We start from the raw sequence: 15,594 nt of genomic DNA, 5'->3' as shown, positions 1-15,594 counted from the left end.
TAACGTTGCACATTTTAATGCACTTCCAGAAATTGAGTTTAAAGAGAATGTGCAAGTGGGGGAACACAGCACCAGGGAAAGGAGAGATTGCACTGAGCTAAAGCTCCCTTGGACATCCAAGAGAACCACCCCCAGACTGTCTCTTTTGTCCTCTTCTATCATCCTTCTTCCTCTCTCTTCATTTTGCAGCACCGGCTCCCTCTGCCCTCCTAGTATCAGTTATCTACAATACCAGGCTCGTTTTCCATCAAGGGACTACAGGGCCAGAGTAGACCTTCACCATAACTTGAAATATAAATACATATAACTAGAAATTCTTTCCCCTGGGCTAAAGGAGTTGGGGGGAAGGGGCCCAAGAGAGTCTAAACTACTTGCTCTGAAGACCTGAAAGTAGAAGGGCCTTGGGAGAGGGATGTCAATGGTGATAGAAGCCTTGTAGGAGGAAGCTGGGGGCTAGGTGAGAGTGGCTTGTGATCCAAGGACAGGCAGATGAAAAGCTTTCAGGATATTTGGTCACTGGGCTGCCATGGACATCCTTGGACGTCAGCACCCAGGAAGCAAAGCCAGGGAGGCCCTCTGGAGGCCAGGCTGGATGAATTGTTGTTTTCCAGGTAATCTTGTCAGGAATCTTAGTAATAATGGAGAGAATATTGAACAGGAGAGATGAGGGTAAAGACAGATGCAGGGACGCTGTCAGGCTCCTTTGCCCCTTTCATTCCTCCCTTGCTTCCTTAGGCGAGGCTCTCCCCAGCCTCCCCAAAACACAATCTCACCCCTGGACTTCTCCCAGCCAGCCTCGGACTGACCATGGCTCCCAGGACTCACCTAATAGAGAACATCCTCAAAGTCCAGCTGTAAATAGCGAAGGAGGCAAGGAGGCAGAGATAACTGGGGCAGTGCCCAGGACAAGCAACCAGCCAGGTGAGATCGGAGAGCATGGCGACTCAGGTGCTTTAAGGATCTCGGCCGACCCACCAAGGTGAAGAGGGAAGAGTAGAAATCTTGATGCTTCTGGAATGGTTCAGAACGAAATTTGAAATTACTGAGCTGGGGGCAGCTAGGTGGCGAAGTGGAGAGAGCACCAGCCCTGAATTCAGGAGGACCAGAGTTCAAATCTGGTCTTCAGACACTTAACACTTCCTAGCTGTGTGACCCTGGACAAGTCACTTAACCCCAGCCTTAGGGGGAGGAAAAAAAAGAGAGAGAAGGGGTAGCTTCGAAACAGACTGATCAGTCACTATAATAATCCAGATGACAGGCAGTAAAAACCTAACAAAAGTAGAGAACACTTGAGTAGAGAGAAAGGAACAAATGCAAGAGATGTTGACAAAGTAGATGGAAGAAATAGGAAGGAAAAAAAAAAAAAGAAATTACCGAGCTGGGGTGGAAGGAGCAGTTCATGGAAGGTGGAAAAGGGATAAAACTTGGAGCTAGAGAGGACCACCGAGACCACATATTCTATGCCCATATTTTACAGAGCAGAAAATTCAGGGCCAATGATGAAGAGGTTCATGGAGATAGTAAAGGGATGGGATTTGAATTTAGAATTGAATTCATTCATTTTGGGGAATGGTGAAAATGTCTACCAAAATCATTCCATAAAGTGAAAAGAGCAGAACCAGGAGAGCAATTTACAAAATAACAATAGTATGGGTAAGACCTAGGAATTCTGATCAACCACAATTTTGGAGGACTCATGATGAAGCTCATTACAGAGCTCCAGGTAGAGAGCTTATGGACTCAGGGCATATTGAAACATGGCCATACTTCACTTCTCAGTGCAGGGACAAAAAAAAAAAAAAGGGGGGGGGGAGAGGGAGAGAATTCACAATTAAAAATAAAATACAATTGAATTTTAAAAAGTCTTTTGCAGGTAGGGAGTATTCATGAGGGTTTCTAGAGATCAGTTTTATGGAGTCTCTATGTGAAGATCGCTCCTAGATTTGTAAAGCTCTCTGTCTCTAAAATACTAACAATCTCTTTGGAGAATCTGAACTTAACAGTGCCCCACCTCCATCAGGGAATCTTAATCCAAAGTCAATTGACTTGTTTTTCTTTTTTGAAATAATCAGGGTTAAGTGACTTGTCCAGAGTCACATAACTAGTAAGTGTCTGAGACCAGATTTGGACTCAAGATTCTCCTGATTCTAGGATTACCATTTACCTGCCCTACTGCCTTATTTAAATACATATATATATATATATATATATATATGTATATATATATATGTATATATATATGTATATATATATGTATATATATGTATATGTATGTATATATATATGTATGTATATATATATATATATATATATATTTGAGAACTGCATTTCAATGTGATTGGTTTCCTTTCTAATTTTATATATATATAAAATCCATTTAGAAGCATTATTCTGATACCCAGAGTGCCATTAACCATTAATCCAAAAAGCTCCACTCTAGAAGGTTTCCCTTGGGGCTGGGCTGAGCAGTTTTGTATTCTCAGGATTAAATCATCTCCTGGTTAGTCTTTGATTGTGACTCACCTGTAGGACTTCGGGGGGTATAAGGTCCACTGCATCCCCTGGCAGCTTTACAAAACTATAGGTATTCATCAGAACCTCAATTATCCGGGGAAATTCACACCAGCGTTCCAGCACCTGGGAAGGAAAACAGAAAGAGGCAAAAACCAAACTGCGTCTTCATAAAGAGAGCATACATACCTCCCACTGCTAACCCACAACTATTACACCTCCTTTCTGCAGGGCTTGTGCCAACTTCCCCGCCCTATATAGGTTCTGTAGTGAAGCCTTCTTTCCATCAACCTGACTGGACACATTATCTCTCTTTTCAAAATTTCCCAAAGCATTTAGTCTGCATTTTTCCTTTGACCTCATCTCTCCCTATCTTGTATGACACTTATCTGTGTGCATGTTATATTTCTTTCCACCTTCTCCCTTCTGGAGAATAGAATGTAAGATCTTTGAGATTAGAGTCTCTGTCTCTTTTATGTTTATAATCCCAGAACCTGTGTATGGGACTAACCCGTGCTTTATACAGATTAGGTGACTAATAAATGTTTGCTGATTTGAGAGAAACTGGGCTTGTGTAGAAAAAGATAACCATAGGAAGATGCATTTGCTACAAGCCTGGGAAGAGATACCCTAGAGAGAAGGCAATGCTTTCAGAGGATCTTTGTGAAGGAGGAAGGCTTTGAAGACTGGACAAGACTCAGAGGAGCAAGGAGGGAGTTTCTGGTATGGGAAATCACAAGACCAGAGCAAAAAGGAAAAGCAGTTAGTTGAGCCATGGGAGATCCAGCCCCTCATCCCATACATTGTCCCAGAAAAGCACATCCTAGATACTTTTGTGTCTACATAGTCACATCTAAACCTGGCTCTAATTCAAACTACACCTGAACAAGAGTCCCAACAAAAACAAAAATCTTTTCCCCAAATTTCAGTTTATTATTAAAAAAAAGTAGCTTGATGGACCCACATTTAACACCACATACTAAGATAAGATCAAAATGGGTCCAAGATTTAGGCATAAAGAACGAAATCATAATAAATTGGAGGAACATGGGATGGTTTACCTCTCGGACTTGTGGAGAAGGAAGGAGTTTGTGTTCAAGGGAGAACTAGAGACCATTATTGATCACAAAGTAGAACATTTTGATTACACCAAATTAAAAAGTTTCTGCACAAACAAAACTAATGCAAACAAGATTAGAAGGGAAGTAACAAATTAGGAAAACATTTTTTACAGTTAAAGGTTCTGATAAAGTCCTCATCTCCAAAATATACAGAGAATTGACTTTAATTTATAAGAAATCAAGCCATTCTCCAATTGATAAATGGTCAAAGGATATGAACAGACAATTTTCAGATGATGAAATTGAAACTATTTCCACTCATATGAAAGTGTTCCAAATCACTATTGATCAGAGAAATGCAAATTGAGACAACTCTGAGATATCATTACACACCTGTCAGATTGGCTAAGATGACAGGAACAAATAATGATGAATGTTGGAGGGGCTGTGGGAAAACTGGGACACTGATGCATTGTTGGTGGAGTTGTGAAAGAATCCAACCATTCTGGAGAGCAATCTGGAATTATGCCCAAAAAGTTATAAAACTGTGCATAACCTTTGACCCAGCAGTGCTACTCCTGGGCTTATATCCCAAGGAAATACTAAAGAAGGGAAAGGGACCTGTATGTAACAAAATGTTTGTGGCAGCCCTTTTCATGGTGGCTAGGAACTGGAAAATAAATGGATGTCCATCAATTGGAGAATGGCTGGGTAAATTATGGTATATGAATGTTATGGAATATTATTGTTCTGTAAGAAATGACCAACAGGAGGAATACAGAGAGGCTTGGAGAGACTTACATCAACTGATGCTAAGTGAAACGAGCAGAACCAGGAGATCATTATACACTTCAACAATGATACTGTATGAAGATGTATTCTGATGGAAGTGGATATCTTCAACATAGAGAAGAGCTAATCCAATTCCAATTAATCAATGATGGACAGAATCAGCTACATCCAGAAAAGGAACACTGGGAAATGAGTATAAACTGTGAGCACTGTTTTGTTTTTCTTCCCAGATTATTTTTAGCTTCCGAATACAATCCTCCCTTTGCAACAACAACAACAAAATTCAGTTCTGCACATATATATTGTACCTAGGATATACTATAAGATATTTAATATGTATGGGAATGCCTGCCATCTAGGGGAGGGGGTGGAGGGAAGGAGGGGAAAAATTTGGAACAGAAGGGAGTACAAGGGATAATGCAAAAAAAATGCCTATGCATATGTACTGTCAAAGAAAATGTTATAATTATAAAAATTAATTTAAATTTTTTTTAAAAGGTAGCTTGACCTTACAAATGACAGAATAATAGTACTAACTCTGACATCTAAATCTAACAAAACACTGATTTCATAATCACCCTGGGTGGTATATAGTACAGTAATTTTTGTCCCCAATTTACAGTTAAGGAAACTGAGATTCAGGGAAGACAAGTCGCATATAGTTAGTAGGTATATGGAATCTTTTCCAGCTCTAGATCCTGAGAAAAGAGTCATATACATCATCTAGTTTAAACCCTTCATTTTTCAGATACAGAAACTGGCTCTCAAAGAAGTGAAGTCCAAGGTCACAGAGCTCATTAGTGGAAAGGCCAGGAATAGCATTTGTTGTCCTTTTTCAGTCCTGTCTGGCTCTTTATGATCCCATTTGGGGTTTCCTTGGCAGAGGATACTGGTTTGCCATTTCCTTCTCCAGCTCATTTTACATTTGAGGGAACTGAGGCAAACAGGGTGAAGCAGTTTGAGCAGAGTCAGCCAGCTAGTGAGTGTCTAGAAGATGAATCTTTCTGACTTCTGGCCCAAATCTCTACCCACTGTGCCATCTCACTGCCCAGGAATAGCACACAAGCTCCTGATTTCCAGTTAAAGGTGGTCCCACTTTCCTTGATTTTCTGGGAAGCCAGGGGAAAGGATCTGGAGATTTGGGGAAACAGACCTTCCTTCTTTTTTGATCCCCTGGGACTTGAGGCTCAGAACTAGTTAAGGTCAGGGGGGGACAGTGGGTTACTCCTTGAAAGTCCCAGGTCTGGACATTAGCAAAGCAAGACGGAGGACTCCCAGGCTGGATGGGGGAGGGGGACAGGGTGGAGCTTATGCCCATTCATCTCCTGTCAATTTTCCCAGCTGGCCTGAGCCCGACCATTTCCCCCACCCTCTTGGCTAAGGGAATCATTAGCTGTCAGAGCCTCTGTCAGATTACAGGGAATTGCTTGTCTCCTAATTATCTGGTGTTAATAGGAGATTAATTAGTGTTAATTGTTGATTTTCTTGTATTTTCCCAAAGGGGAGACCAATCTGCCGAACTCTCGGGCTGTTTAATTATTTGGTCTTGCCTGGGAATCCAGACAGATGCTTAACCGTTTGTGAGAGAGGAAAGGGGGAGGCAGGAGAGTGTTACAGTTAGGGTGGGAGGGAAGAATGGGGGGGCTGGGGACAGGCCAGTAAGGCCCAAACCAAAGGTCCTGGAAGCTCTCCCTTTGGGCCTGCCATCCCTTCCTAATGCTCTCCACTTCTCCCAGATCAAAAAGCTTCTATCACACTGCAGACACGGCCAAAGCACTAAGCCCTTTGACTTCCTTCCTGTCACTATCCAAGCACTATATACAAGTACAGCCAACTTGGGAAAAAACTAAAGAGAAAAAGGGGGGAAAATCACTAAAAATTAACCTTGCAAAGTGAGGACATTTACAAAAGCTGTAAGTTCTGATGTTGCTTCCTTCAAAATATAGCCAGCACTTATCGGTCACTTTATATATATTTTCTCATTTGATCTTTGTAAACAACTCTGAGGTAGTTGCTATTATTATCATCATCTCCATTTTACAAAAAAAGGAAACTGAGTAAGAAAATTAAGGTGACTAGCCCAGGCTCAGAGGCCTTCCCGGCTCCAAATCCAGCCCTCTTTTTGCTTTGCCTTTACCTGGAGGATCACTGAATGTTCTCCTCCATCTCACTCTCCATATCATCCCTTAATGCCTTGTGGACAAGAGGCAGTATAATATAATAGACAGCTGGAATTAGAAAGTCTGGCTCTGCTCCTTTCTGTTAACCTGGATCAAATGATTTAATATCCAAGCACTTAATCCAAGCACAAACAATTAAATGATCTATAAAGTCCCTTTCAGCCCTAAATACATTCATTTGCCTTATTTTTCCTATAATAGATTATAAGCTACTTGAGGACAGGAGCCATGTCTTTGTATTCTCAAGGCTCTAGTACACAGTGAGCACTAATCTATAATTGCTGGATGAATGCACAAAAAGTGTGTCAGTCTGCTATTTTTATGTCAAGTTACTTTAGATTATAAACTCTCAGAGGACAGGTATTGATTAGCTCTTGGGCAGGGACCATCCAATTTGTGAGTTTTATATATCTATTTTTTCCCCTGAGGCAATTGGGGTTAAGTGACTTACCCAGGATCACACAGGTAGGACATGTTAAGTGTATGAGATCAGATTAGAACTCAGGACCTCCTGACTTTAAGGCTAATGCTCTATCCACTGCACCACCTAACTACCTCTACATTGTTGTGATATTTAAGAAATATGGTTACCATATAAAACATGTAATTTCTCCTTTTCACCCTAGAATATGTATAATTTGTCCATTTCTCTTCCATAGTCTTACTCTTACTACCAGACTAATCTTCCTAATACTTTTTAAAATATGCAATCCCCTTGCTCAAGGACCTGCAATGGCTCCCTAATGCTTGCTATGTCAAGTACAAAATCCCCTTCCTGGTCCTCTCTAACTTGGATCTATCCTACCTGTCCCACTTAATTCCCCTCAGGAATTTACATCCAAGTCTGCCTGGAATTTCCCCTGCCTGCATATACCCCTTACTCATTTCACAGGTAGGTTATCTAATTCTTTGAGGCAGCTGCTCATGTGCCCTTCCCTCAGTGACTGCGCTGTCCCTCACTGGACATCTTCTTTTTGAACGTCGCTAGCGTGTAAAATGAGGAAAGTTTAGAATTTTTTTAGGATTTTTGTTTTTATAACCCTAGTGTCTATCACAATGCCTGCCATACAGTAAGTGCTTAATAAATGTTTATTGATGCATCAGTTGTTTATTTTATTTATTTATTTATTTTTTGTCCGTCTTGTTCCTCGAATTAGACTGTAAACAATCTGTGGGCAGAGAATACTCATATCTTCCAACTAGTGAATGATTGAGGCCACATTTGAACTCTGTTCCTCCTGGCCCCAAGGCTGGTGCTCTGTCTGCTCCAGCCCTTTATTTATTTAAAAGCCTCCAATAGGAAGGATAATAGCATGAACCCCTAGTATGGGCATATAGGCCAGGATCACTGAAAAGGTCAGAGAAGCAGAAGGGCCTAGCACAGAAGCAGGTCAAAAATTCAGATCTGACAGTCTGAGGGAGAAACGTGATGCTCTTTTCTCCAGTGAGGAAGAAAATCTGGGGGTTCATATCTTTCTGAGAGCCGTTTGGTATACCGTCCTGAGACTTTGGATTAGGAAGAGATTGTTGCCATTCAGTCACATCCGACTTTCGTGGCCTCATGTGGGGCTTTCCTGGCAGAGATAATGGAGTGATTTGTTATTTCCTTCTCCTCAGGTTTTCTTGACTCTAGGCCAATACTTTAGCTCATCCAGCTGCCCTATATCTCAGTTTTGCTCCAGGGTCCCAATTCAGTGCCTTTCCTACAAGGAACAAACCGTTATCTTAAGATCAAAAGTCTTTTCTTATCCCTATCCAACTCAACCCTACCCCTTCCCATCTGCCTTCCCATTCATTCCACTGAGTCCTTGGGAACCATTTCATCACCAAACTTCCCTTCATCCTATAACTGTTCATTCTTTTTCTTTTTTTCTTTTTCTTTCTATCATCTTTTACACTCACAAAAATTTGCCTCTCTTTGGATGATACAGTATTCCTGAGCACACTGTAGGTTCTCTGAAATCCCAGGACGAGGAATTAGAAAGCTCTTTGCTTACTATTGCTACTTCCATTTCCATTTCCACCCCCCTCATCTGTCTCTCCTTCTTTGAGGTTTTCTCTACCCATCTATTCAAATCCTTTTTTCTATAATCTACTTGAGTTACTTTTTTTTCCTTCTCTCTTTCCCTCCTTCCTTCCTTTCCTTTCCTTTCCTTTCCTTTCCTTTCCTTTCCTTTCCTTTCCTTTCCTTTCCTTTCCTTTCCTTTCCTTTCCTTTCCTTTCCTTTCCTTCCCTTCCTTCCCCCCTCCCTCCCTCCCTCCCTCCCTCCCTTCCTTCCTTCCTTCCTTCCTTCCTTCCTTCCTTCCTTCCTTCCTTCCTTCCTTCCTTCCTTCCTTCCTTCCTTTGCTAATAAGTGAACTCAGGTACTCTTGACTCTAAGGCTGATGCTGCCCCATTGTCCTTTCATTCTAAAGAAAATCAGTACCTAGCTCAGTCTTGTCCACCCCAACCCTTGCCACTAATACTTGTGGGACTTCAATATGTCTGTAAATTTCCTGGCTTGTCAGTACATTGACCTCTTTAAATCTCATGATATATGTCTCCACTCCACCCTAGACACTTAACGAATACCTAAGATTTAGTCATCACTCATAACTATAGCACCTTCATAATTCCTCTCTCCAATAATAACCATCTCCCTCTCTCCTTCCCTTCCTCCTCTCCTTCTCTTCTTCCTCACCTTTCTGCCTCCTCCCTCTCTCTGTGTTGGTCTCTGTATCTCTGTCTGTCTCTTTCTCATTCCCTCTAAACATTTTTAGCTTCACAACAATCTCTAGTCCCTCCATCTCTTCCTTTAACCTCATTTTTCTTTGATCTTCATAGCCTGATCCTATAGTTAACCAATTCAGCTAAACCACATTGTTCTTCACCCTCCATGCCATGGCTATCTTATCTTTCCATCCTTTTTCCACATGCCAGTTTTCAACCCTGGATTACCCACATCATTAGGATTCTCCACTCCTATTAGAAGGCTGCCAAATCCCTTTGAAGAAAGTCATCAATTCTGTCCAGTGGGTTCACTAGTAATCTAATCTCAACTGAGCCATCACTGCTACCCTGCAAAATGTTTATTCTTCCTGAATTCTTAATTCTATTCCCTTCAGTGAATATTCTAAAAGTTCTCTTATCAAGTCTCCAGAACCAATCTACTCTGTTCTTAGAAGATGTCTCCACCTTCTACATTTATGGAGAAAATTGTCTATATCTTGTTAGTACACTGTTGTTTGCATCTCTCTCCACCTTTAGGGAACTCATTGAGAGCAGGGGCTGTTTTTTAACTTTTCTTCATATACCCAACATTTAATATAGTACTTGACATGTGGTAGGCATTTGATGAGTAATTATTTTATTACATAAATATAAATGGCTGCTTGTATCATTATATTTGTACATTATAGATTATATATATGTGATGTTATAAATATTATATTATAAATAAATGCTTTATCTTATTATGTTAATTAAAATGCAGTTTTTCTCTTCTTTTTGATTTCTACTTTCATACTAGGAAACTTCAACATACATTTTCATTCTCTTTCAAACATCCTTATCACTCAGTTCCTCAACCTACTCATTTCCCATGACCTAGTCCTTCATTCTACTTTCACAACTTACATTGATGATCTTTGATTGTGCCATCACCCATAATACACTACCTCCATATTCAAGGATCCCAAAATCTGGGACAGCTAGGTGACGCAGTGGATAGAGCACCAGCCCTGAAAACAGGACCACCTGAGTTCAAATGTGAACTCAGACACAACACTTCCTAGCTGTGTGACCCTGGGCAAATCACTTAACCCCAATTGGCTGGGGGTGGGCGAGAGAAAGAATTCCAAAATCTCCTTATCAGGCCATAATCTAATGTTTTTCCACCAGTTCCTCTACCTTCCCTTACCAAAACCTTACTCTTCATCCACCATGATTTCCTATGATTTCCAATCCTTCAATTCCTCAGTTCTCTCCTAGGCCATTGCCCCTGCATGCACTTGCCACTTTCTCTCCTCTTTTTATCATTTTGACCTCTTTGCACACATACCATCTCAACTCTATATGCTCCTCTTTTTTTGACTCTTAAGGCTTTTGGTCACCTTGCCAATTGGGCCCTGCCATGTGCCAGCCTTGGATCATTCTCTCGCTGCTAAATCAAAGTGGAAAAAATTATGAAACTATTCTGATTGGGTCCACTACAAATTTACATTACACAACTCTCTCAGCTGAATACTCAGTCTCATGATCTACAGGAAAATTTGGGGCCAATTACCATGCCTTCTATTTCTCCCCTTTTTCCTCATCTCATGTCACTCATATGCTTTCTGACATTATTTCACATACAGAATACCTTACCAAGGTCAATCCCTTTACCTGCACAATCCATCTCATCCTGTTTTATCTTCTCCAGCACTTATTTTCAATTGTTCCCTTTTTCTTACCTCCTACAAACATTTTCATCTCCCTCATCCTTCAGGAACCCTTATTTGGTCCTTTTATCCATTCTATCATTCTAGAACTCTTGCCTTTTATGTCCAAGCCCCTTGAAAAGGCCATCTACCAGAGGTACTCCCACTTTCCTATCACCTTTTCTTAACCCTCCACAATCCAGCTTCCAATATCATCATTCCACAGAGACCACTCTCACCACTGTTACTAACGATTTCTTAGTTGCCAAATCCAATGACCTTTTCTCAGTCCTCATTTTCCTCAACTTCTCTGCAGCCTTTGACACTGTCCACCATCCTGATGCTCTTTTCTCGCTGGGTTTTTGGGGTTCCACTCTCCTGATTCTCCTCCTGGCCATCAGACTTCTCGATATCCTGTGTCCTATTCTCATGCCCATTTACAATGGGTGTCCCGCAGGGTTCTATCCTGGGCCCTCTTCTCCCTCTCTATTGCTTCATTTCGTGATTTCATCAGTTCCCATGCATTCAATTATCATATCTATGCTAATGATTCTCAAATCTATCGTTCCTGCCCAACCTCTAATCTCACATCTCATATTCCCTGTTTCACAACTCATAAGTGCCATCTTTACACAGACTATTCTATTTTAGATCACTCTATGTAGAAGTAACCCTTCTCACATTAAAGGCCTGGATCCCATCTCTTCAATTTCTTTAGAAATATTAACCCATTAATCATTTTTTCCTCTCTTTCAGCTTGTCTCTCCTTATCTATTGTTTTTCTCCCTGTTACCTATAACCATGACTAAGTCTCCCACATTTAAAAAAAAAAGTTTATAGTCTTTCATCCCCTCAAGCTGTTGTCAAATATTTCTCCTCCCATTCATGGCCAAACCCCAAAGAAAAAAGATGTTTACATTCATGTCCTTTAATTTCCTCAAACCCCATTCATTTTTCCCCTTTCAATTTGCCTTCCAAACCCACTAGACTTCTAAAATTGTTCTCTCCAATGATACCCATGACCTCTTACCTGCTATGAGTACAGATACTTTTCCACTTTCTTCATTTTTCTAGTTTTGTATGTATATTTTCTCTTGCAATATGGCTAATATGGGAATATATTTTGCATGACTTTGTGTATGTAATTGATATAATATTGCTTATCTTTTCAAGGGGTGGGGAAGGGTTCAAAAAGAGAAAGAGAAATTGGAACTCAAATTTTTAAAAAAGAATATTAAAATATTTAATTAAATTATATTTGAAACAGAATTATATTTTATATATATTATATATAAATAATATATTTTATATTTGAAAGAGAAAAAAATAAAATAGTTCTCAGTTCTTATGCTCTCCCCTAAATCTGGACTCTCACACTCCCCAGCTTCCTAAGGACATGGCTCTTTGGGTTCTTCTGCCAGTCTGACAGTTCTTCTCAGTCTCTTTTGTTGGACCATCATCCATATCCTGACCTCTTTCTTCTTTTGCAAACTCTGTTCTACACAATCAAGTCCCAAATCTTAATCCAACCTTAATTTCTTTCCTGAATTCAATCCCACATTATCAGTAGCTTAATGGAAATCTCCTTGGGCATGATCCATATTCATCTCAAACTCAACATGTCCAAAACAGTAGTCATTATCTCCTCCCCTAAACCTGTTCCTTCACCAAAGGTTCCCGTCTCTGTTAAGGATACCATTATCTTCCCAATGATGGTCTTATTAATGACCAGGAAAGCAACCTTGATTCAATTCTATAAGCACCTTCTATGTGCCCAACACACTCTCTTTTAACTCCCATATTAAATCAGTTGAAGCTTTTCAAGAGGCAGTGGCCTTAGAATCAGGAAAATGTGTTTCCAGATCTACCTCTGAAATACCATGGCTAAATGACTTTAGGGAAGTCACTTCATCTCTCAGCACCGTCAGCAATTCTCTAAGACTACATTTCAGAAAAGGTACCAATCAGACTAGAATGACAGGGAAAGATAATGCAGAATGTTGGAGGGGATGTGGGAAAATAGGGACACGGATACATTGTTGGTGGAATTGTGAATAGATTCAGCCATTCTGGAGAGTGATTTGGAACTATGCTCAAAGAGTTATCAAACTGTGCATACCCTTTGACCCAGCAGTGTTACTACTGGGATTATGTCCCAAAGAAATACTAAAGAAGGGAAAGGGACCTGTATGTGCAAGAATGTTTGTGGCAGCCCTCTTTGTAGTGGCTAGAAACTGGAAAATGAGTGGATGTCCATCATCTGGAGAATGCCTGAATAAATTGTGGTATATGAATGTTATGGAATATTATTGTTCTGTAAGAAATGACCAGAAGGAAGATTTCAAAGAGGCCTGGAGAGACTTACATGAACTGATGCTGAGTGAAATGAGCAGAACCAGAAGATCGCTGTACACTTCAACAATACTGTATGATGATCAATTCTAATACACGTGGACATCTTCAACAATGAGATGAACCAAATCAGTTCCAATAGAGCAGTAATGAACTGAACCAGCTACACCCAGCAAAAGAACTCTGGGAGATGACTATGAACCAATCCCTCTATTTTTGCCCACCTGCATTTTGGATTTCCTTCACAGGCTAATTGTACACTATTTCAAAGTCCAATTCTTTTTGTTCAGCAAAACAACTGTTTGGACAGGTCTACATATATTGTATTTAACATATACTCTATCATATTTAACATGTATTGGTAACCTGCCATGGGGGGAAGGGGAAAAATTAGAACAAAAGGTTTGGCAATTGTCAGTGTTGTAAAATTAGCCATGCATATATCTGGTAAATAAAAAGTTTTAATTTTAAAATTGAAAAAAAGAGGGGAAAAAAAAGAAAGGTGCCAATCAGTATTGAGAAAGGAAATTTTCCTTACCAATGAAATCAGAGATCCAGTTTCTCTCCAATTAGTTTCATCATTTCTCTATAGCAAAACTTCTCAGACCCATGTGGAGTCTCATAATTGAATGTGAGGGCTATGAAATCATGGTTTACTATCCACAAATATTGATTTGTACACATATTTTATACCCCTATATACCGGGAGACATAAAAGTATCTCAGTTGAAAAGGAGTCTCAAGTGGAAAAAGTTTAAGAAGACCTGCTCTGTAATATTTCTGATATCTGCCCCTTTTCTCCTTTCATCATCGCCTTCTAGCTCCGGCCTTCTTCAGTGGAGGGACTGCTGTACCTCCCGATGGATGTTCCCTGCTCCAGCCTTTTTCCTACTAAAACCCTTCTGCACACAGCTGCCCCCCTTCTCGGTCTTTGTGTCTCTATGCACATCTACAGATATAGATATACTCATCTACATCTATCTATATTGTACAAAGAGAGAGGCAGAGAGGGAGAGAGAAAGTCTTCCTGAGGCACAGGTCCAATTCTTGCTCTGCTCAATAACCTTCCATGCCCCCCCCCCCACACACACACTTATCGAGCCTCGGGCTTAGTGACGGTGTTCCGCCCGGCTCTCCAGACTTATTTCGGAAGACTTCCGGCCGGACCGGGGAGGTAGACGGCTCTTAGGCCGGCATTATTTCTCTCGCCCCCGAAACAGCAGAGGCCGCTTTCAGAGCGACCCCTCCTCACCTTCGCCTTTCACTCTCTCTCACCCCCTGCCCCGCTCCTTCTGAGGGCACGCCCCCGGCGCAGCCAGCCCTCCCTCCCCGGAGAGCTCTCCCGAGCCCGGATCGGTTTTGGATCCCTGCGTTTGTCTAGAAGCCGCTCCTCAGGCTCGCCGACTGAGCCGGCTCCTGTAACCTCCCGGAGAGTCACAGCTCCCCCCGCCCCCCGCCCCGTCCCTGCGCGAGCGCCGGAGCTGGGGCACGGAGGCGCTCGGTAACGAGGGACCGGCCCCCCAGCTCCCGGGGCGGGCCAGCGGAGCCGCAGCCCCGGGTCACGCACGCTGCCTCTCCGAGCCCCCCCGCGCCCCCTCCCTCGGTACCTTGGGCAGGGCTCCGGGCCAGATCCGCACGGCGCCGTGGTTGAGCAGGGCCCGGACCACGTGCTCCGGGCTGCAAGGCAGGGCGGCGGCCGGCCCCTGCAAGGCCCAGTGCAGCGCCGTGTGGCCGCCGTAGTCCATGGCGTTGACGCTGACCCCCCGCGACAGCAGCAGCTCCGCCACGGCCACGTCGCCGCGGCGACAGACCAGGTGCAGGGGCCGCCGCCGGTCGTGGTCCGTGGCGTCCGCGTCGGCTCCCGCGGAGAGAAGCAGGCGGCACAGGAGGAGACAGCGGGAGGGGGCCGCCCCGGCGGGGGGGAAGGGAGGGCCCGAGCAGGCGGCCAGGAGCGGGGTGCGGCCTTCGGCGTCCCGGGCGTCCGGGCAAGCCCCCTTCCTCAGGAGCAAGGCGGCCAGCTCCACCGAGCCCGCTCGCGCAGCCACGTGCAACGGCGTTTCGTCTTCCTCCTCCGAGCGGCCGTCCACGCGGGCGCCGAACCTCAGCAGCAGCTCCGCACACCTGAGGGGCACAGAGGGGGAGAGAGTGTGTGTGGGGGGGTGTGTGGGTGTGGGTGTGGGTGTGTGGGTGAGAGAGAGAGAGAGAGAGAGAGAGAGAGAGAGAGAGAGAGAGAGAGAGAGAGAGAGAGAGAGAGAGAGAGAGAGAGAGAGAGAGAAGAGAGAGAGAGAGGACGAGAGA

General features: G+C 42.7%; 1 protein-coding gene across 1 annotated transcript in view; it reads right to left on the bottom strand.

Annotated features, from left to right (window-relative positions):
• Nucleotides 1-15,594, bottom strand: part of ASB10 (ankyrin repeat and SOCS box containing 10) — an 18,737-nt gene continuing 3,143 nt past the window's right edge. The window contains exons 3-6 of the mRNA XM_074272187.1: nt 14,904-15,417; nt 2,524-2,637; nt 826-1,011; nt 1-628 (exon numbers count right to left, since the gene is read on the bottom strand). Of these exons, the coding sequence (XP_074128288.1) occupies nt 826-1,011; nt 2,524-2,637; nt 14,904-15,417 (814 nt within the window). The 3' untranslated portion in view covers nt 1-628. The remainder of the gene's footprint in view (nt 629-825; nt 1,012-2,523; nt 2,638-14,903; nt 15,418-15,594) is intronic.

The sequence above is a fragment of the Sminthopsis crassicaudata genome, chromosome 5, assembly GCF_048593235.1.
Source record: "Sminthopsis crassicaudata isolate SCR6 chromosome 5, ASM4859323v1, whole genome shotgun sequence".
Lineage (NCBI taxonomy): Eukaryota > Metazoa > Chordata > Mammalia > Dasyuromorphia > Dasyuridae > Sminthopsis > Sminthopsis crassicaudata.
Note: the sequence above shows the minus strand (reverse complement) of the source record. Positions and strands in the feature narration are given on the sequence as shown.